This window comes from Lepisosteus platostomus, chromosome 5 (genome assembly GCF_059453375.1).
Source record: "Lepisosteus platostomus isolate fLepPlt1 chromosome 5, fLepPlt1.hap1, whole genome shotgun sequence".
Lineage (NCBI taxonomy): Eukaryota > Metazoa > Chordata > Actinopteri > Semionotiformes > Lepisosteidae > Lepisosteus > Lepisosteus platostomus.
Genome location: NC_142615.1, coordinates 58,860,248 through 58,884,252, shown reverse-complemented (window position 1 = coordinate 58,884,252; position 24,005 = coordinate 58,860,248). Strand labels below are relative to the sequence as shown.

At 40.5% G+C, this 24,005-nt stretch overlaps 1 protein-coding gene and 1 long non-coding RNA gene across 2 annotated transcripts; both read right to left on the bottom strand.

Moving 5' to 3' along the window:
• Window positions 1-3,671: 3,671 nt before the first annotated feature.
• On the bottom strand, window positions 3,672-5,266 carry LOC148670327 (uncharacterized). The gene is made up of 3 exons (XM_088632624.1): window positions 4,835-5,266; window positions 4,527-4,730; window positions 3,672-4,144 (listed from the first exon to the last, which is right to left on the bottom strand). Exons 1-3 carry the CDS (start codon window positions 5,090-5,092, stop codon window positions 4,073-4,075), a joined length of 534 nt encoding a protein of 177 aa, XP_088488750.1. The 5' UTR covers window positions 5,093-5,266; the 3' UTR covers window positions 3,672-4,072.
• A 563-nt stretch (window positions 5,267-5,829) lies between these two features.
• LOC148670326 (uncharacterized) lies at window positions 5,830-7,320 on the bottom strand. Its single transcript, XR_015937055.1, has 3 exons — window positions 7,027-7,320; window positions 6,193-6,273; window positions 5,830-6,027 (listed from the first exon to the last, which is right to left on the bottom strand). It is a non-coding gene; the product is annotated as an uncharacterized LOC148670326 (long non-coding RNA).
• Between the last annotated feature and the right edge of the window lie 16,685 nt (window positions 7,321-24,005).

Genomic DNA, 24,005 nt, shown 5'->3' with positions numbered 1-24,005 from the left:
TGTAGCTCAGTGGTAGAGTGCGTGCCTGCATGTATGAGGTCCCGGGTTCAATCCCTGGCATCTCCACGTGCTTTATATTATTGTGCTCACATCGCAATCTTCTGTTGAGTGAGAACTCTTTGTCGGTGTTCATAGAGAGCCAGGTTTACACAATTAAGTTCAGTCACACACGAAGTTCTACAGTGTTGCTCTGCTGTTTTAGATGTACCTCCAAAGCATTTAGTTCTGTTAACTACAACAAATGATTTGAACAAATTTAACGTCATATTCAGGAAATCCAGAAAACGTCTCCACACTTGTCGTGGCTGTTGAAGAAATCACCTGTTAAATCTCACCCGGGATTTCTAGAGAAATCATTCAGCGAGCGAGTCCTCCCTCTGGACTCGGCACTAAACTGAAAGCTGCGCGAATTCCTCACTGCGTGTCCTGTACTGTTACAGGTGCTCTCGAGTAGATGTGGAGCACAGCCATAAGGACACTTTGAACTTTTTCCATATGTGAAGGAAAAGGCAAAAAAGCATGAATAGTATTAATCGTTTAAAATATCCATGGTACAACTCGAGAAAAAACTGAAGGACTAAACAACAACTTTTGATGATTACAAGAGATTCAAGAAACACAACCATCCACACACGGGGTTGGATCCTGAACGCTTAAGTTAAGACAAAGCGAAGGATACGAACTATAAACTCTCTTCACGTCTTACCGTTTGTGAAATAAAAAAAATGTCTTACTTTCTTAATAATTTCTTACTGCTGATAGACGATTTATTGCATTTTAACAAAATCACAATTACAAACATTTTGGGTTAAACTGTTATTCACACACTCTATCGAAGATAAAAGTTAGTGTCTTCTGGTGTGTGAGCCCATTTCTAATAAGAATAAAAAATAAGTTATATAAATTGAATTGTTCTACTTTTTATTATTAATATTTCAGTTAAATATTTTCTTCTGTAGCAATACTAGTCTCGATTTACAATTTTTGGACATTGTGCATCTTAAATAATTTTGTTATTAGTTTCGGTTTTGGAAAATCACGCCCAGAAGCTACCAAAACTGATAATGTTCACAAGATGTGTAATGGAATAGCAGCCTTCTGGGTGAAAAACAAAAAGTATTTCTTGGTATGAATCCTACAGTAGCTCATTTATAGGTGGCATTCTAGGACTTCTCGCTTCAGAAATCCTGTCAACGCATCGTACGTTTCTACTCCATCAATATCAGCAGTGTTATCACTACCAAACGCTAAGAATAGATCCTGGCAATACTACATGAGATCTTCTTTGGAAAATTGTTTATTTTATTTAAAACAAATATTTTCAATACCTTCCAAAAAGTCGAAAGTTTCAATTGCATGCAACTGATGAGATCTCTCTTCGATGGAAGTTATAAGTACATCCAAAACACGTTTCTTGTGGATCCAGAAGAGGATCATTATGAGGCTCAAAACATGCCTGTCTCTTCTTTTTTTGAGGACGAATTGATTATAGAGGTGTAATCATTGGTTCAAAACCCAAACATCTGCTATTGCTGTTGTTTCTTTGATAGTTTCTTCAAATCCTTCAATTGATCTTCGATATCGAGGGATAATATCATACAAGTTGTGGTTTTCTTTTAATCACCAATTTTATTAAAATTTCACCTTCTTTTACAGATGTCTTGCATGTATCACAAGATATAACAGTCCCCTTGCGTCCTCAGGTAAAATGTTTTAAAAAGTACAATATACTAAACAGCATTTATGGTTACATGTATATTAAAATGAAGGTACATATACCGAGATATTAAAATACAATTGTACAGTCCAAACCTAATAATGCTTGTGAAGTTCTCCACCAAATCTGCACTGTAATTTTGAAGTATGATAGCTGAGAATGCAAGGTGAGTATGAAATTCAAATTAATTTCTTGGAAGCTGCTGATGTTGGTCGTTATTGAGCATTCCAGATCATATTCACTTAAGTACTAAATTGATTACTTCTTGTAGCTTTAAACGTGCACAATATTTGCATTTCTTGCAAATATCAAGATGTTTTAGGTGTCACTGAGAATAATAATCGAGTTTGAACAGATATTATGCTTACATGGGAATCACAAGACGTGCTCCTCTAGGTGGGCTTGAACTACCAATCTTCCGCTTAATAGAAAGAGTAACAAGAACCAATGTTTTGCCAAGTAATTTGAAGACCTAGATAAAGAAACGTGGTGCAGAATGAAGAAGCACAGACAGGGTTTGAACCCTCATAGCTAAGATGTCCACCTACTATACGATGTTAATGGAGGCGTACATGTTTTCATGGGATATTTACTCCTGCTTCCAAACCAATATGCTGCAGCGATATCTGATGATGATACTGTCACTGCTTGTGAGCCATGTGTTTCAGCTGTCAGCCTACTATACCATGTTCAACCAACGCTAGTAATATACTGTTGTAGTAGAGGAGCAAGAGAGGTGCAGTCGGTAGAGCTGGTGACCCTTAAGTTCAGAATTGTGGATTCAAGGGTCATTTGTGTCCTTTCTGATCCCTCTAATCTTTTAGTAGGACAGTGCAAGCAAGACGTGATAGCGTACAGTGACAACCCAATGCCTTATGTGCTTTGTGTAATTCAGCTTTCTTACCACTTTGGGGCTCGATTCAGATATCGTTGTTAAAGCAAGGGGCGAGCAAAGGCTTTCCTAAATCAAGGTTGGTCTGCTCACAAGTAAATAGAAACACTTGAGCGTTTACTGTTTGAAGACCGCACTTTGTCAAAATACTGCTGTTTCTTAATTTCACATAATGGTATTTAGACGGGGCAAAGTAGTGTAGCCCTTGTGCAACTTTGATTAGCGTTTGTTATTCGGTTTTGAGGTTTGAGGAGCGTAATGCAAATCGAACTGGTGAATAGAAAATGAAACAGGAATCACTTCTTGGGCTAAGAAATCCAAGAAGCATGGAAACCTGTGGATTTTAACACTACAGAACACTCACAAATCGCAGTGTTGCTGCTTTTATATTTCGGTCTTTGACTTTTGAATGCACACCTTACCAGAAATCTTTCTTTACTTACAGACAGCTCAAAAAGTTCTTAAGGCAGAAATTGGAGCCCATCTAAAAGTTCCTTTCTGCTAATCACATTTAAGTGTTGACGAAGCATTTTCCTGCCCATCATGTTCTTGATAAGCGGTTTCTCTGTTTTCCTCCTATTGTCATTGTCAGCACAAAAAGACAGGAACAATACACAAAAAATAGAAAAGTAGCTGTCAGAAGTGGGATTTAATCCCATGTTTCCATTTGGAGACCAGAACACCTAACCAAGATGAAAGACATCAGTTCTCAAGTCTGACACCTTAGACAACTCAGCCATCCTAACAAGTGATGACAAAACTTGTGCTGAATTCACCAGTAGTTCACTAAACTGAGTTTCTTCCTTGAACAGATTTGCTTGTCTACAGAGTAAATTGCAAAGTCCAGGTGTGCAAAGCTCATGGAGACTTATTCACAAACACTTACTGCTGTAATAAATGTAAAAGGATCTTCCACAAAGTATTAGTTGGGGGAGTTCACACTTATGCAACCAGGGTGTTGTAGGTTTATTAGTTTCAATTTTTCCAAAATGTTTCTCTTGAATTTTGTTGGTGGCAAGGTCACATTAAGGATGGAAAGACATCTGACATGATTTATCTTGATTTCTGGGTTAACATCACAAAAACCTGCAATTTCAATAAGAGTGTGTAGACTTTTTATATCCACTGTACAGTCACTTCCTTTGTTAAGCGCCATGGGGCAACCTAGTTATTGTGAAAGGCGCTATATAAAAATAAATTTAATTTAATTTAATTAATCCAGAGCATCAAGGCACTTTACAAAACATGCATAGAAAAGTAGAGTATAAATTTGTAAAACCTTAGTTTCTGAAGTAACTGCTTGGATAATCCAACTGCCACTGTTGTTACTGCTTCTGCTGCTAATACTACTACTGTTACTACTACTACCACCATGACTTCAGATTCTAATACTAATTCTGATACTAATACTCCTGCTACTACTACTGCTGTCATTACTAGTAATAGTGATAAAAACAGGGCACTCACAGATCTGTGGATGTGGGTCTGGACTCTAGAAAGTGGTTCCATTCGCAAACAGCTCTGGACCTCAACACCTGTTGATGGATCACTTCTGTTAGACACACCAGTGGAGCACAAGTCCACCTACACACACACTCACACACACTGACAGACACACATCCAAACACTCACACACAGACACTACACAGACTCACAGACACACACATAGACACTACGAATACTTATAGACACACATCCACACACTCACAAACACATACACTCATAACTACAAATACACTATAAATAACACTAATACAAATACCAATTATATCGCAACAGTAACACTATCACTAAGATGACTTCTTATTCTTAATATACCCTCAGTATATGCACTGTGACTGTAATAAGGTACAGGTGAGTCTGTACTTTGTGTCCAGTTGACTCTACACAAGGACAGAGGTTCTGTTCACTTCTCACTTGTTTCTGAATCTCAGGAGCTCTGACGTTCCTCGAAGGAGAGGGCTCTTCTGGGTGTTGATGGGGGCGGCATGGAGCAGGGCTGAGCAGGGTCACAGGTGATCGAAGAGGGAGGGCCCAGAGGCACCAAGGTCCAGGAGAGGGAGGGATCGATAGCTCGACAGCCTTGCCCACCTGGATCGTGCGTCTCTTGGGCTGTGGAGACTGAAGACACACAGAAGACCTTTCTGTTCCTGCTGAGTCCCACAGCAGGTCAGACTGTCCTAAGACTACTACAAAGAAAAAAAATTAACCTGCTTTTCACAGACCTCGGCCACAGCGTCTCCCAGGTACTTCTGCAGGATGAGGTCGACATCGATGTTGGCTGCAACCTGGTGGAAGCACTTGTCCACCTTGGAGAAGTCACACCTGACCTTTGTGTTTTCAAAGTAGGACTTCAGTGTCTCCTTGTAGTCATGCTGCTTCATGATTCCTGCGCTCTGGAAGGGAAAATCCTGGGAATAAGGGGAGGGAGAAACAGGCAAGATGTCCTGACCAAGTCTGCTGCTGTCAAACCAAACCTCCATTATCAGAGCTCCCGTCGTTTTGCCTGTTGTCTTCACTGTTTTAATTTTGGGATTGGGTCAAATTTCTTATCATCTCCTCCATGAAACTCCACTAACTCAGTACCAACTCCTGTACCAGAGAGGGAGAACAAGGACAGTGAATCATCATCATCATACCTCCACAGCGCCAGACAGGAGATGTAACCTAGGGGTGGAACTGTGGTGTCTCTAAAGCCAAAAGAGGGGGGGAGGTGGGTCACCCCACTGTTTATAGAGCCTATGGAGAATGGGGAAGTCTCCCCACTATTAATAGAGCCCCGCTGTTGCCATCGATGACCAAGAGTCTCACCACCTACTCTATGATGGCCCCTAGTGTTGATCTGTAAGCAGAGTGTCTTTCACCCACCCACTTGATATAACAGCAAGCTGGAGTCCCAGCCCAGCTCCTGTCTCTCTCCCCTTGGATCTGGAAGATTTTCTGGGGACCAGGTTGAGTGGGGTGACACAGGTATCTTGGAAGGTTGAGGGGGACAGGAGAGTCGTCCCAGCCCCTGCGTACTGCAGTGCGAGCTGGACAAGGGGGAGGGGTTTCAGGGACTCACCAATCCCACTAAGCAGCCTCCAATCCAAACTCGGCCAGGACCTGATCGTACAGCTCCAGGTAGTCAAGCTGGATGGAGGACATTGTGTTCTGAGCCCAGGTCCACACCCAGCTCTCCTCCACCCTCCAGCTCAACCCACAGGTCCTTCCTGAGCCGCCACAGGTCAGCCGGGGCCGGGCTGGGGTGAGTGGGCGTGCCAGCAGGTAGGTGAGGGGGTGCTCTAGAGGGTGCACATGAGGGAGTATTGGTATGTCCAAGGAGGAGGTCAATGGCCTGTCCCTCTGTCCCTCTCCATGCCCTTGAGCTGTCCCATGGCTGGGTCTTGGTCTCCTGCCTGGTGATTTGTTGGCTGGCCTGAGGAGACAGGGGCACAGAGACTGCAGGAATGCACAGACAGAAAACTGAGAGGATCTTCTCTAGGAGGACAAGGCCCTGCCTCTGGTCTCCCAGCAATCACAGTCCCCTGCTGTGAGCAAACTTTTGACAGATGTCACAGACACATCAGGCTCACAGACTTACAGCTCTCAGCATCCTGAGGCGCGACACAGGGGGAGTCTGCTCCCTCTTCCTCCGACAGTCTGCAATCGTCTCCTTAATGATCTGTAGGAGGAGAGATACTGTCCCATCAGATGACAGCAGCAGACCTGACCCAACCCCACCTCCCCTTTCACACACACCCACACACAGGCATGACTGTGTCACCTTCATCATCACCTCCACCACCACAATCTCTACTATCTTCATCAAGATCATCTTCATCACCATTCTAATAATTGATCAACTTCACCATCTTCATTACCGTATCCTTCTTCATCATGTCCACCATCATCATCAAAAGCTTTTTCATCAAGACAATCATCATCTAGACCACCTTCATTATCTTCACTATCATCTGTATCACTATCATCATCCTGAGCAGAACACACTGGTTGTCTTACTCTGGAAGATTCTTTGCTCAGAACCTCAGCGTATCGATGGCCCCTCTTTGACCTTTCAGGGTCACGGCTGTCTCTGTTGAGACCTGTCAGCAAGTTGACTGCTTTAGTCTCACCAGTAGAAGCCAACCAAGTTTATGTGTGTTGGGACAGGCTTTTTCTTAGTCAAACAGTATTAAACACAGTAGTAAAACAGCATTTAAAACTGAGCAGGACAGCAGGAGGCACTTCTTTACATAGAATGGTGTGGGGGTGTGGAAGAAGCAGTCTAGTCATGTTGTTGAAGCAGATTCCCTGGTTTATCTCAAGAGACAGCTGGATGAGAGTCTATAGTCAGGACAGGAGGCACTACTGTACACAGAGGGTGGTGGGGGAGTGGAACAAGCTACCCAACCATGTCGTTGAAGCCAATACTCACATTTCTTTGGGATCTGCCCCAGGCATCGGTGTGAAGCCCCTCTCCCTGCTTGTCCTTTCCTCTCCAGCCAGGCACACAAACACACCTTCATCATCATCATCATGGGCCAAGATGACCCTAAATCACAGTGTTCTGTCGTCCTCGAACCAGAAGCAGTGTCCAGCCTTCAGCTATCCAGCTTAATGATCCCCAGCATCCCTGCTGTGGCCTGTTGATGGGCCAGTTCTCCTAGACCAGGAGTCTCAAGCCCCATTCCAGTCACTGGAGAGCTAAGTGCATCTCCAGGTTTTCTTTCGAACTGGGGCTCGCCAATTAAACAATTAAGCTAATTATTTTCTTAGTAAGATGTGGAAATAATGTGTTCAATAATATATTTTAGTGTCTCTCACTGTTGAAGACTCAAAACGTTCAAGGCACAATTAAATATTTTAGGCCTGTAAAATGGAATTAGAATAATTTTTCGTTTAATTAAAAAAATGGATAAACTTTGTAACCGAGATCTGGACAGAAAACTAGGAGACGGACCCTATAGGAATGGAGTTTGAAACCCCCTGTCTCTCACACCCTCTCAATCCTAATAATAATAACAATACTAATAATAACAATAATAATAATAATAATAATAATAATAATAATAATAAAAATGCAGACTCACTGTTTTTGGGGTCCACATCCTGTGTCAGTCGAGTCTCCTGTTACCTCCTTCCTGATCTGTCAGACACACTTCTGTTACAGACAATGGCTGGACCAGACTCACAAGCACACACACCACACAGACACACACTCCCACACACAAACACACACACAGACGCACATACTGTCATGTAGAGTCTTCTCTTCCCCAAGAGAGGATGGCAGAGCCCTGCTACTGCAATGGGTTTTAATTTTAGGAGGAGGAGGAAGAGGAAGAAGCACAATATGAACTAGAACAGCAGTGGACTCACAGCTTTCTGGGTCTGGGGCCTGACTCTTGAACCTGTCTCCAGTCTCTGGTGGGTCTGGACATCTTCTCTGTTCACCTCTGTTGACATCTCAGCATCCATCATCCAGGTGGATGCTGCACATTGGTGGTGTTGGAGGGGAGACCCCATTACCTGTAAAGCGCTTTGAGTGGAGTGTCCAGAAAAGTGCTATATAAGGGTAACCAATTATTATTATTATTATTATTATTATTATTATTATTATTATTATTATTATTATTATTATTATTATTATTATCTGTGGACAGGACAGTTCTGTTAGACAAACGAGTTCGACCAGAGTTCACTCTCACAGTCAATCAATCAATCATTTTTTTCTTATAATGTGCCATTTAATCCAGAGCATCATAGCACTTTACAAAACATGCCTAGAAAATAGGGTATAAATGTGTAATACTGTAGTTTCTGAATTAACTGCTTGGATAATCCAACTACCACTGTTGTTACTGCTACTGCTATTACTTCGACCATGACTTCAAATTCTTAAACTAATTCTGATACTAATACTCTTGCTAGTACTACTGCTGTCATTATTTGCAATAGTGATAAAAACAGAGCACTCACAGCTCTGTGGACATTGGTCTGGACTTTACATCCACAAACTCACACACATTATCACACACTGACAGACACACACCCACACAAATTAACACAGAGACACTATACTCATTCACTGGCACCACACACACACACATAGACACAACACACACTCACAGACACTACGCACATACACACGTTCACAGACACATACATAGACACTACAAATACTTACAGACACACCCACACACTCACAGACACACACCCACACTAACACTGTTAATACACTAATAATAATACACTATAACTAACACTAACACAAATGCCACTAACATTATGACAGTAACACTATCACTAAGACTTACATTATCATCATCACCACTAGAACTGACACAAACTATTACTACACAACTAATACTATTAATAACAGTAATGCTATCACTAAAACTAACATGATGACTAGTGTAAATACTCTAACAGTAACTCTATAATTATCACTAATATTAACATAAATACTAGCATTAAAAAATCAGTAGCGATATCATCACTAATACTCACATGAACACTGGCATTAATATTAAAACTACAAGTTGTACTCACACTAATATTAACATGAATACACTAGCATTAGTACAAGTGGCTGTCCGTGACGTCACACAACTTTTTGTGACAAAGTCGAGACATAGCCGGGCACAGTGATGGGGCACGTGTTGCCGTGGTTACCATGCTTGTGATTTGTAAACAGTGGAAAAATACATTTAAACTGTTGCCTACACAAATTTATCAACTTGGAATATACTTTTCTAGCTCTAGGATACAATTCCTAAATAATAAGTTGAATAATCATTCTTAAATTTCGGATTGAACATTATTAACTCTAAACGCACTATGGTTATTGATCGATACAGGCTGTATTGACTGTTTTCTAGATTTTTAAAACAGGGTCAAGAAAAGAATCAGTACTCACCAATCGGTGAAGTTAATCGATTATTCAGTTGAATTAATTGATTGTCGATAGATAAGTGATCAATAACTCTCCGTGCGCTCTGCGCGCCTCCAGCGGTCTCACTCTCTGATTTCGGCGCTCTGGCTGGTGTCTGTGACGTCACAGCGCTCTTTCTGACAGAGCAGAGCGCGTCTCCGCTGGAGGAGACTCCTGTCCGGTGCCCGGGGGGCTTTTCTTACAGATATAACATCTCCAAAAAAAAACACATGGGGCTGTGAAGAGAAGCGATTCAGAACAGTTGGAGAAGGACAGCGACAGATAGGAATGAAATTAATTAAACAAAAAAAAAATATTTTACTTCACAGACTAATCCGTTGTATAGCGTACTCCCGTAGAGCAGAAGAGAAAGAGCACAAGTCACTGTAATAAGCGCTTTTAAGCGTTTTACACGAATCTCCACAGAATAGAAGCCAGGAGGATTAGACTCCTGATCCTGGAGATAGAAGTGCATCTCCTGGTTTTATTTCCACTCAAGCACTCAGTTACTCAACCTATTTGATTATTTAATTATGTATATAACTGTTATCAGATTCTGTTTAACTGTATATTTATAAGACTCTCCGTGAAAGACGTGTGGGAGACGCTGAATCCCAGGGCTGGTGTGGAATCACACACAGACAGGTTTCTGTGTGATCTGAGTCCCGCTGCTCAGAGCTACAGTCTGGTCAACTGGTCACTATTGTAGACACGACCATTGGTCTGCTGCTGCTGAGAATCATAATACACTGATCAGAGTATCAATACTGGTGTTCATTACATAAGTTATAATAATTGCATATTGCTCAATTGTGAGTCAGAACATTTCTGACAGATGTTTGGAGGTTGAATTAAGTAAGTAATAATAAGTACAAAATATTTACAATAATTACATAATCAGACTGCTGTTCAATTATTTGTCAAAATGTTTCTAAAATATGTTTGGAGGCTGACTTACAGTAAAGACAATCAGTCAGGGCAGTAATACTGAAGGGCTGGAGGTCCTGGAAAGGGTTAATAGAAGCTTCTTGCTTCTGACCTGGAACAGAGCCCACAGCTGCCAGATCAGTGACCCCTGAGCCCAGTTCACAGAGAGGAGAACCAGGAGCTCTTCTTTGTCTCTAAGAGGCTGTGAGGAAGGAGAAAAGGGGGAGATGTGACCTGAGTCCAGGCTGTTCTGTCTGATATTATTCATGTAGCAGCACCGATTGTCTGAATATCCTCTGGTTCTGTGTGTTCAGAATAAAGAGAAGGATGGAGATAAGCTTCTGTTTCTTCTGGAAAGAGGAGTTTGGATAAAGTACTGAGGGACCCAGAGCTCTTTGTGTGAGTCTGAGCTGTGAAGCTGACTGAGAAGAGTTTTTTTTATTCTGCTTCTGATAATTTTTTTTCCTTTGCCAAGTGATGTTACATCCCCTTCAGATACTCTGCACAGATTGTCAGAGTGAGAGAAGAGGAGAGAGAGATGGACAGATAAGAGCACACACAGCAAGAGAGACAGGAAGGTGGAGAGAGAAGAGAAGGAGCAGGAAGACAGTGCAGGTGTTCAACCACACTGTGACCACAGGAGACAGGAGGCTTTCCTCAGCTGCTGAGGAGCTCAGTGCTCATGGCCACTCAGGCTCAGAGGATCTGGCAGCAGTCAGGTCTGAGAGCTTCTCCTCATACTGACACTGGAGCTCTGAGAGTCAGCTTCCTTTTTGACAGGAACAGCCCCTCCTGTTCAGCCCTGAGAGACACTATGGGAGAGCTGTGTAGGGAGAGGACCTGCCACCCTGTACAGCACTGGAGCTGTGAACACATGACTCCTTTTGTGTCTCCCTATACAGCACTAGATCTCTTAACAGTGGGCTCTCCTGTCTCTGTACAGCCTCATCACACTCACACCTACAGCCTCACAGTACAGCCTGGCTTCTTGTCCTGGAAGAGCGCAATGTTCAGACTCACTGCAGAGTCTGACCTGAGGCTCCAGTAAAGCTCTTCCTTATATCACTGCTGTTAGGCTGTATTAAGAAGGACTGTTTATTTTTAATTCATCATATTGTTGCTTTTTCAAATTTGAAACTGACTCCTGCTCTGCTGCTCCTAATGCTGCAGTTATTACGGTGAAGCTGTAACACAGGAGCTCTGCTATATTGAACAGGAGATTTTTTAAATACAGCATAACTACTAATACCTTTAATAATAATAAGAAGGAGGAGGTGAGCTGTGTCCTCACTCTGTTCAGCCTGGGGGTGTATCAGCTCCACTGTATTTTTAGATAGTCTTAGTCTCACAGTCAGCTCCACACAGAGAGACATTGGGGCCACAGCTGGAGGGGGTGGAACATCTGTGTGGACTGGAGCTGCGCAGAGATAGACTGAGGGTCTGAGGGACTCTACTGGAAGAGCTGCTGTCCAAGGCTCTGTACAGAGGGGACAGTCACTGCTGGGCTTTTCAGATCTCTGCTCACAGCCACAGGACAGGCAGTTCGTATAGCTTGTCTCTGTATTCCTGTGCTAACTGAGTGACCTTTTTACCACCTTGAGGACTGCTGTCTGGAGATACAACAACCTCTTTGTGACTCACAGCTGGACACCAGTCACTGGACACTGCCTGACACTCGCATGCAAATTTTATTTAGCTTTTGTATTGAACATAATTGAATAACTTGATAATTATTTAAAGTTGCGTAACTTGTCTAAATCAGAGAAAAGTGCAAATTATTTTTATCTGATCCTTTCCTGTCCCTGCAGCACCTGCAGCCCTGCTGTTTGTATCGGTATCTGTGTTTCCTCCTATGAGACACAGAGCTGCTCCTGTCTCCCCTCTCCTCCGCACTGCTGGGAGTGTCTTCAGGGAGAGGAAATAGTGATGTGTCTCTGATATATATGGAGAAGACTGAAAGGGCCCTGTGTGATTGGCCGTCCCGCCTGTGTGAGAGGTTCCTGCTATCAGTCTGAAAAGGCAGTGCTGGGTGTGATTGGCGGGGCGGGGGGCTGTGTTGTTACTGGGGGTCCAGGGTGCGGAGCAGCAGCTCAGTTGCCCTGTGGGCTCAGGGGTGAAGACAGGGGTCTCAGCTGCGCTCTGTCCTGATGACAATGGAGAGCTGCCTGTCCATCTTCTCTCTCGCTGTCCTGGTGCTGCACAGCTCAGCCAGTAAGTGACCAGTCTTCTCCTGTACAGACAGACAGACAACAACTGGAATTAAATTAATTAGATTTTTTATGTAAATAGAGCAATAAGTGGGTTGAACAATTTTTGAATTTTTATTTAACATTCAGCTTTGTGGGTATTCATCAAAAATATTATAACTGTATTTTATCTTGTTCTGTAAGTAAGGAAATATAATTAGCTGTGTCTAAATATAATTAGTTGCTTTTAATTTTTATTGGATTTTTAAAAAATATTCTTAAGATTTCTAAACATTATATAATAATAATGTTATAGATGGATAGAGCAGAAGCTGGCCATTATCACCCTCTATTAATAATTTGTGAAAACATGGAGTGTATAAAATCTTTAAAAAGTTATTTAACTTACTCGTTACTGTAATAATAAACTTTATATATAAGTGACAATTTGAGTGATATGCTGTGACATGTGAAAAAGTCTTCATTTACTCGAAAACAAAAAAAGTGTGAGCAATAAAAAATGTTTCTAGAATAATATCGTATTATACAGGATGATTCAGAAATACCCTGGGTTGTTTATTGTTTTATTGTGTTCAATTCTGACTCCTCTGTATTGTCTTATTACAGACTGGTGCATTGATAGAGATACACGTGTTTTTAAATAGTGAATTATTATTGAGACTGATATTAAATTATTACAGACTGATGTATTAATAGATATACAGTTAATATGTTGTCACCACCTAAAGTGTTTATGCTAGAGAATTAAGACTGGAGTTTTAATGCTGTCATTACATCTTTGGTGTCTTCAGACAGTCCAGGTTTCTATCGTTAAGCTGTGTGATATTCAGTTGCTGTGAAAACAAGTAGTTCCTCTAGGTGTTTTAAGAATATGTGTTCCAATATGATAGGAAGTTATGAATGTGAATTCTTCATTTTAAAGACATACAATTACATTTTGAAAATGTATTTTCAGTCATAGGACAATTACCTCTTGTATTTTTATAGTGTGAAAATAAAACTGTATGTATCTGTATTTGTATACCTTGTTCATAAAGACCAGGCTTGCTTGTTTTCACATTGAAAAGCACAGGCTGATAAAAGTTACATTCATTATTGGTTTATAAGCTATAAAATGAAAAATATTAACAAAATTGTGGAAATTCTTAGTATTGTAGGTGTATTATTATTAACTGGGGTCTCATCAGAAACTGAGGTGTAACATTAATAACATTAACAACTACAAGACATTGTGGCATTACAGGAAGAATTAAAAAATGGTAGTTGTGTTTTGTGTTTATACAGGATTTGTCTATTATTTAACAGCTAAATAATTTAATTTGTGTTTTTAGGTTAGTTATCTAATGACAGGTTTTTTTTGTAAATTGTGAAGTTTTAATAAGAATGCTTTATTGTTTTTGACTACATTCGGAATCTGAAATTATTATCAAATCCAATTATATAAGTATAAGTAATACAAATTAAATATTTAATTACATGTTATCATACAAATTAAATATTTAAAAATTAATTCGTAATCACAGGACTCAAGTTTAGATTTTTGAGCAGTTGCTCAGGACAACATCACAATAAATGTATCTGTGCCTATATGTTAAACCTGTTGAATTCAATTAAATTCAACTGTATTGTCATTAAACTTACACAGGTGCAAGGTATAATGAAAAGTGTTTCTCATTAGTCACTCAGGTGCATTATATAAATAGGACAGAAGATAAGACAATAGACAGTAACACAATAGCAAAAACAGTAACATGTAATAACATAACATAAATAACATGTAATCAAGTAATCAAAACTGTGCAAAATTCCGCAAACAGAGAAAATATTACAGGACAAAAACAGTGCAAGGTAATTCTTGGAAAAGTGCAAAAATAGTATGGTTAAAAATAGTATGGTTAATTAATAAATATTAAATATTATTACGACCGGTACAGTTTTACTGGGCTGTCTGGTATTTTTGAAAAATGTTGTTCTTTAATATAATTTAATCTGATGATCATGTGTTAAGTTTAGATGTTGGCAGGTAAGGGCTAGAAAATCATTGTCAACAATTCACATACAGACAATGGGAATATACACCTCACACACATTTCAGCACAACATGTGAAGTACCTGTCAGCCTCTGACCACTGTTGTGACCACAGGTCCCACTAACACAGAAACACTGGTCCCAGGACTTGGAAGCCACAGAGTTAGTACAGCCAATGTCCAGTATAGTGACCACAGTCTCCTGGAACCCAGGACCAGCCATCTGAAGTTCTCCAGTCATTACAGCCACTGCCCACCGTAGTGACCACAGTATGCAGAAGTGCTTTTCTGTTTAATTTAAAACTCAGCTTTATGGATATCCCTTAAAATTATAATTGATGCTATAAATAAGGGAGCTTATATAATTAAAAATAATTATAAATAATAACAAGAATTTCACCTCTACAATTAATCATAATATTAATTCAGCTTATATGAATTTTTAAACTATTTTCTATTAATGCTGTATTAATAGTTTTATATGCAGTTATACACTATTACACACAACACAGACTAAGGATAGTGTTTTTTAAGTACTAACATATAATTATTATAACTATTAATATTGTAGATATTTAGCAACCTTATCAAAAATGATGTACAACTTGACAATCCCTTATCTATTACCATAATAATAAAATACAAAATTTTGGCTGTAATTTGGGTCATGTGCTAGGACTTGTGGAAATTTTCCCATTTGCAAACAAAAAGGAATACAAATGTTTTAACAATAATACAACGTCTTCAAAATATTTACCAGGGGTTGTTTATTTCATTGTGCTCAATTCTGCCCTCTCTAACAGGTATAATAACAGACTAGTGTATTAACAGAGATCAGTGTGTTTTTAAACACTGTTGTATTGATCGGACTGATATTTAATTTTACACACTGATGAATTAATATGTGTTATTAAACACTGGAGTATTTTTAGACTAATATTTTAAATGAGATAAGTGTGTTATTTAATACTAGAGTATTATTGAGACTCCAGTATTATTACCATTGACACATTTTGTATTTACTGTATTATTAAAGTAACATTAATAATAATAACATTATGACATTATGGAAATGTTATTAAAAAATAGAGTATTTTGAGAGAAGGTGACAATTTTAGTGCAAAGAACTATTACAGACAGGTGATCAGAGATAAAAGTATATTTAAGGCCCGTTTCCGATTAACAAATAATATTAGTAATTATTGCAGGTGAATGTGCTAATACAAATAGGAGTACTGAAGGTAAATGTATTAAAATATTTTTGATCCATGGTTATTTTTGAGAATGATTACAGTAGTTTTAGATACTATGGTAATTATATTACAGAAGGATCTAACATTGTAACACGATTGAGGACAAGACATATAGTTGTGTTTATTTGTTATAACAGTCACATTCAGGTGGTAGGTATTTGTATTGCAGTGTGTTGTAGTTTTCTGACCTGAATCCATACTGGGTGCTTTTAGACAACAATGTCCAGTTTCAGTAACAACACAGGAGTCCTGAGGCAAATCTTGTAGTTTTTTCAACTTTAAACAAAAGTTTGGGATCTGTTCAGACTGGAGTTTTATTTGAGAAATGGATCTATTATGTTGGAAGAAACATGTATTTGACCTGGAAGTCCTTCATTTTGAAGAGATAAAGGTTTAATTCTTGTTCCATGTTTATTCTGCATTTGACTGATACTTCACAGCTAAATGAATTGTTGTTTGTAAGTCTTAGATAACTAATGATAGGGATAATTTTTCTTACATTATGGAATTAAAAAAAAGATTAATAACAACAACCTGTGCACTGTGATTCTAGATTACATTATTAAGTGCAACTATAATTCAATCTGTGAATTATGTACTAAGATCTTGAGAGGTAAAAGCTAAAACACATTGTTCACATATTTATCATGTAAGCATAGCAAAAAAATATATGAATAAAAAGTAGTATTTAAATGAATTGTAGCATTTAGTATGTAATGGAAAAAAATATTTCACACTCCAAACTGAAGGTGATTGAAAATTTAATCAAAAAGAACAAATCTAGTTACTGTAAATGTGCCCTGGACAATAAGTATACACACTTCACGTACAGTCTGGGCTGGGACTGACTTGCGTCAGCAGCAATATTCCCTCGAGCGCTCACCCTGTCATTCAGACTGGACATTCATTCAGACATTCACCCTGTCATTCAGACTGGGTCAGGACGTCTTTCAGTTAAACCTTCAGTCTTTCATTCAGGCTCCCAGTCACACTAATCACCTCTTTATTTGAAACTGTTCAGAACACCGAATCTCCATCATTAGAGCCAAACCTTGTGAACCTAGCGATCACATTCCTCTCATAGTCAAGTTTATCACTCGGTTATTTTAATTTCTCACTACTCCTGCTCTTCGATCTTGAAATATTTTCTCTGTTTTAATTTTTTCCCTTTTCTGCGCCAACTCTCCAGCCTCTCTTTTCTTTATTTCAGCTGGGAGATGGGCGTCCCTCTTTATGTTTTCTTTCTGCTCGCCTTTTTAATTCAGCCCAACCTATTATCAGCAGCCTGCATTTGATCTGTTACTCCCTGATCAATAAATCTCTGAAAGTCCTGCACCTGGGTTTCAATTATATCTCCTGCTGCAGAACTGCTTTTCCATCTTTCTGCAGCATTACACTTCACATATTTCAGCACAACTTGTGAAGCACCCATCTATTAAAAATATTTTTATTGATTCTGTTTTGGATTTTATAACTTATTTTCAAAGTAGAATGTTGAAGAGACTCATCAGTGTTTAAATCTCTTACCTGATACAGACATGTGGTCAGTGTCCACTTTTAAGTACATGTGGGGCCTGAGACCCAGATACACCAGATACACCAAACCTGGTTTCAGTGATTCAGCCTTCTGACACCACAGCCACTGTCCATTGTACTGACCACAGCTTCCAGAAACACAGGAACATGATCATTACAGCCACTGACCACTATACTGACCACAGCTTCCAGAAACACAGGAACATGATCATTACAGCCACTGACCACTATACTGACCACAGCTTCCAGAAACACAGGAACATGATCATTACAGCCACTGACCACTGTACTGACCACAGCTTTTAGAAACACAGGAACATGATCATTACAGCCACTGACCACTATACTGACCACAGCTTCCAGAAACACAGGAACATGATCATTACAGCCACTGACCACTATACTGACCACAGCTTCCAGAAACACAGGAACATGATCATTACAGCCACTGACCACTATACTGACCACAGCTTTTAGAAACACATGAGCACAGTCTTTACAGCTACTGTCCACTGTAGTAACCATAGCAGAACAGCCCTCTGCAGTCACACATTGATATGGACAGAGAGATATATAACAAGATCTGGACACAGGTGTGTGGAGGGAGAGGTAAGATGGCTGCTGGTGGACTTCCTGTCACTCCACTGTCTCTTGTTCCCCATGGGAGAGACTAGCAATCCAATCAAACAGGTAAAACAAAATAAAAATACCAGGTGTATTTCTAAAATGTATTAATATAAAAATATCCTGTAGACATGGTGATAGGGATTGTTTCTCTCTCTCTGCAGGCAGTGCTGATGTGAGGCTGGTGAATGGTGCCAGTCCCTGTGAGGGCACAGTGGAGGTGTATCATGGTGGAGAGTGGGGGACAGTGAACAGTTATGAATGGGATCTGAATGACGCTATGGTGGTGTGCAGACAGCTGGGCTGTGGATCTGCTGTTTCAGCACCAGGAAGAGCTCACTTCGGACCAGGGTCTGGATCAGTCCTGCTAGTTGAAGTTTCCTGCAGCGGCTCAGAGTCTGCGCTGAGGGACTGTGAAAAAGATGAAGTGAAACAGTACGGCTATTCTCACATCCAGGACGCTGGGGTGAGGTGTTCAGGTAGGAGACACAGACTCTCTCCAGTCTCCAGCACTGAGGAGAATTAAAACTCATCTATTTATCTAGAGTCCATCATCACAATCCATCTGTCCATCCTCCCATTCTTACTGCTCCTGTCCTGCTGAGAGCTGTGACAGCACCCCTCACAGTCACTGTGTCTTTTCTCCTTCTGGATTGTATTTTCTGCAGTGTGTAGAACAGATATTGAAAACTGTCTGAAACCCCCAACCCCACCTGTATGATTCCTGTTAGGTTTTACAATTGACCAATAAAGAGGCCAAAGGACAGTGTTTGATCATAAGGCTGTAAATCTACAAATAAATTTACAGTATGTGACCGATAGATCCGTATAAACAAATTTATTCTTGGTCTTGATTTGAAAACTACTGTTTGTCCTCCATGTAAATCACCAGCATCATTTTCACTTACAGTTCTGCTGTGTCTCTCTTAAGTCTCCCTTTTCTCTATTTAATTCAGATTCAAAGAGCTGTATTGATCAAAGAATGACAGCATTGACATTGAACATCAGTTGCTTTTCTCTGATATATTTACAAACATAACAACAATGACCACATTCTGTGAGATTGAGTGAAACAAATTAGTTACAACAATATCTAAAAACTATAGAAATAAAAACTATAGAATAAAAACAATATGACTGATATGTACTCTCAAAATTTAATCTATTACAAAGTAGAGGAGATCTCTCAGCTTCCTGGTCCATTTGGTAGTCAGTATTGATCCAAGGAACTCATCCACTGTTTCTTCAAGAAAGCTGGGATATCTGGGTAACCTGTTCTATATTCCTACAATCCTTTAGCAAAGGTGCCCTCAGTTCTCAGTGTACATATGTAACCTTTTTTAAATAGATAATGAATACAATCACATTCTTAGAAAATAACTAAAAAATCTGATGTAACATCTCAGTTTTTCTAGGGGAAAATGTCCTTCTCCCTCTGTTCCATTTCTTCCAGGGTTCAGGTTTCAGAAAACAAAAACGCTTTGTAAGTTAGTGTCAAACCCAGAAGCCAGCTGCTATAAACAGGCAGCTCTTTGGATGAACACAAATACAGCCTTCATTTCCAAAATAGTGCTTAATTATTTACAGAACAATAAAAAACAACCAGAAAACAAAAAACTAAAGCTAAACATTTGAATGAGCATCTTCACATGAAGGAATACAACAGGCAGTTAAGCTGCTTACCAGCTCTTTAATATCTTTTTCAAAAGTGATCAGTCCCTTCCTTCTGCTCCCATCTCATCAGGGTGAACTGCTTCCTGCTTTTAAATGTCACCTTACAGGTGACTGAGGATGGCAGATCAATCTTCATGGGTTTGACAGAAATCACAATCTTGTCTTGTCTCCACATGCTCATCCCTTTACAAATTAGAAAATAATATGTAGGCACTGTACCTGAAATAAGTTCACATATGCACACATCTGTAGCCAATATATACTGTAAATACATGAAGAATAATACTGTTTCTATTAATCTTAATAGAAGTGAGCTTCGGTAATTGAGCCTTTACTTCCTCAGGGTCTGTTTCTCTTTACTGTGTCTTACCCTCAGCTAGTGTGTGTTGTCATATTGTCCAGAGTGTCTGTCAGTGCCCAGGTCAGACAGTCCTGCTCCAGCAGTGCCAGGCTGTGACAGTCCTGGTCATCTCCAGAGTATCTGTCAGTACCCAGGTCAGACTGTCCTGCTCCAGCAGTGCCAGGATGTGAGATCTCTGTTCCTTGGGTTTATAACGCCTGGAGTGACACGCTGCTCTTCTTTTGTGAATTAGATGATAATGATCAGCCATTTCTTCTGTAGCTATTAATTTCATACCTCTGGCTCCACTGAACTGGAAGAAGCAGAATTCATGGATGGATTTGTTATCACTTTCTGTTTTGATTGATTTCACAGCAGTCTGTGTGCAACATGTAGCACTACTGTCAGCGCTGTAGTAATAGTTATGGGCATGTTGAGCAGCTGGAATGATAGTGATAATTTGGGTACTTTGTAATGTTCCACAAACTGATCAGTTTGGTGTCTGTGAGTTTTATTTGCCCCAGTGTACGGCTAATAATGCACTGAGTTTCTTCAGAGACACATTTTAGAGAACAGGTGGAGGTGGAGGTGGAGATAGGTGATTTAGCCTCTTTGATCTTAATATACATCTAAAATTATTTGATTAACATATATCTACATTATTTCTGGAAGAAATTAATCAATTTTACATTCAGTTAAAACATTCAGCCACAAAATATTTTTTGGTTTAACTATTTGACGTTGACCTTTCAGATTTTCTTCCAACACTCCTCTCTTTCATTTAATTTTTATATCCTATTATCTACTTTCTTATCTATATCTATCCTATTATCTATATTCTTATTGAAAGCACTTTGCATTATTGTACAATTGATTGTAATAGTATATGCTTTTATAAAATGTAATTTTCTACGCCTAATCATAGGTGTAAATCTGTTTATGAATGGAACAATAAGAAGTCAAGATTTAAATTGAGAATCTATGATATCTATTTTTCACATGAAGGTAATTTATTTTCATAGGGTAATAAGTTTAATTTTCACAGACGCCAGTGTCACGCCCGACATCCCTCCCTAGAGGGCGCTCCACTGCTCCCATTATTGTTCGTGTGATTAAGCTCTCCAGGTGTGCCCTTTTAGTGTTATTATTTAAAGACCAGCTCCTCCAGTCCTTGGGGCTCATCATTAGGGTAAGATGTCGCGAGGTCCGCCTAGCACCAGGAAACCCTACATCCGTCTCCTGAGGGCATAGGCCTCATCCCCGACACCTCCCGCTTCCTGAGCCCGGGGTCTGGAGGATCTCGCCCCGTTACCCTTGGACCTCCATGTTTCGTTTGTCCGTGTGCTCCCCCCTCTCGAGGGTTTTAACTTTGTCTCGTCCCAGGATGGATTCCTTGTTGATGGACTCTCGGACTGTGCATTTGACCTGCCCTTGGAGCCGTTTCGATTTGGATGCCGTTTTGTCTTCCCCGTACACTGTCTCACAGATTGTCACTATTATTTTGTGCACTATTAAACCCCTGTGTGTTCCCTTTTACCACGCCTCCTGTATTCTCCAGCTCCTACCGCATCACATAGGGTCTTCTACAAGATCTGACACGGATTTCAGTCCGTGTTCGTGACAGCCAGGTTCAATGACAGTGAGCAATGAGCTGCACTATGAGAGATTACCTGCTCAGACTGACAGCCTGTAGTTCTCTATTGCAGGTTTTGTGAGGCTGGTGAATGGACACAGTCTTTGCTCCGGGAGAGTGGAGGTGAATCTCAAGAACACCTGGACCTCAGTGTGCGACTCTGACTTTGACTGGCAGGATGCAGAGGTTGTCTGTCGGGAGCTGGACTGTGGGGCTCCTTCAGTGATACACAGAGGTGCTCATTTCGGACAGGGCCAGGGTCCAATCGGGTCAGAGCAGTTCCAGTGTAGAGGACAAGAGTCCAAGCTACAGCACTGCCCCACTGCAGCCAGGCCAGAGCAGAGCTGCTCCCAGAGCAGAGCTGTGGGTCTGACTTGTACAGGTAAGATTGTCACACTGTTTTCACTCATGGAAACAATCGTTATAGAGTCGTAAATTATACATATTGTGATTGGGTGATCTCTGTTATAGACTGAGTGATCTCCTGAGGAGTGTCGAGTGGGGCAGCATGCAATCGGCAGGTTCTAGGCAGGGTCCCAAGAACACACCCCACACACCAGACTTAATTTAAAACATGATTTGTTAGCTGGAACTTACAGTATATGACCTGGACCTGGCACAGTAGACATAGGAGCTTGTTGTTTTTGAGGATGTCGGTTGGCTGTGTTGGTGTTCCGATCGGCACCCGGTGTGGGACTGCTAGGGGAAGAAAATAACACAGGTGGTTCAGTGTAAGAACTGAGGGGATGGTGCTTTCTGCCGGGGCTGTCTTGTGAAACGTGTATCTACAGCCTGTGCAATGGCGAAAACTGCCCTTCAGCCTTGAGGCTGGGAAAACGAATCAGCCTAGGCTGTGCCAAAGCCTGTTTTAATAGCAGCAGCCTACCCTTCAGCCCACTCAGACTGTGTGGGAAAAAAGTACAGTTACCAGGTAGTAGGTAGATTTTTCAATTGTAACAAAGCTCCTCACCAATGAAGCTAGGAAAAGTAAGGTAAACAGCCAGTGTGATGGCAAGGACTGTTACAGAAATATCAACGCTATTCTTCAGGCCTAAGACTGGAATTGTAGAGATAAAAATATAAGTGAAAACCTTCATCTTGGGGACGGTTTATTAATACTTTATTTCAATATGTGCCAGGCTGAGGCAATTATTGGGGAATTTTTCTGTCTTCTCCAAGTCCATCCTGGTTTTATGTGGCCTAGAGCAGGGTGCTAATTGTCTCCTATGAGCTGCACATCGTTATCTTACGTATGGGGAAAACTTGGAAAAATGAGTCCCCAGGGAAAGTAGCACCCTTTGAGGAAACAATCCCTTATGGCATCACAATATCTGTCCTTATTCTATGCCTGCTATTGGTTTCTCACTCACTATGTGCTGGATCTTATAGTTTTTTTCACTGTATTGGTACTTTAATTTGTTGTATTTCTTGTGGCCTGCTGTGGTGTCATGCTGGTGAAGTTCTCTCCTATCTGCAGGATACACAGGGTTCAGGCTGGCGAACGGCTCTGACTCCTGCTCTGGCCGAGTGGAGTTACAGTGGCTCTTCAGGGACTGGGGGACAGTGTGTGACCTGTACTGGGATCTGAGAGATGCCAGGGCTCTCTGCCAGCAGCTGGGCTGTGGAGAGGCTGTAGCAGCACCAGGACAGGCCTGGTTTGGACAGGGCAGTGGACCAGTAAGGGCTGATGTGTTTGAGTGCAAGGGCAATGAGAGCCGTCTCTCACACTGCGCTGTCTCTACATGGGGGAGAGCAGGGTGCTCTCATGGACAGGACGCAGGAGTCATCTGCTCTGGTGAGAATCGTGTATTTAAAACACAGTGACACTCCCTCTGCTTACACACAGAAGCACACTGTTTTCATTATTGAATATCTGCTCTGTTACACACTCCCAGTTATGTAAGAGATGCAAAGATGAAAACACATATTCCTTAAAATGTGAGTGTGTTTTAAACATGTCATATCTATCTCAAATATTCCCTAAGGTGTTATTAGGTTGTTATTTTCTTTCTGATGGATAGATGCACAAATACACTGAGGACTAAAGCTCAGTTTTATATTTATGTTGATATCAATGCTCTAAAAGATTAAAGAAAGTTCTGTACCTCAGTATCCTGTAATTAACATCTGACCTGCTTAATAAGTTTAATTAATAGAGCCCAATTAAACAGGAGCCTGAAAAGAAAGTGAGTCTCAGAAAGTCAAAGTTTACAGATGTTATGTGCAGTTGAGCCCCACACACAGCTGACATTCCACTG

Excerpts from the sequence above, each read along its gene's own strand:
- LOC148670327 (XM_088632624.1), bottom strand. The coding sequence starts at position 5,092 with ATGGAGGTTTGGTTTGACAGCAGCAGACTTGGTCAGGACATCTTGCCT. Across the intron at positions 4,731-4,834 it reads TGGGAGACGCTGTGGCCGAG|TCTCCACAGCCCAAGAGACG; the intron begins GTCTGTGAAAAG and ends GTGTGTCTTCAG. Across the intron at positions 4,145-4,526 it reads CTCCTGAGATTCAGAAACAA|GTGTTGAGGTCCAGAGCTGT; the intron begins GTGAGAAGTGAA and ends ATCCATCAACAG.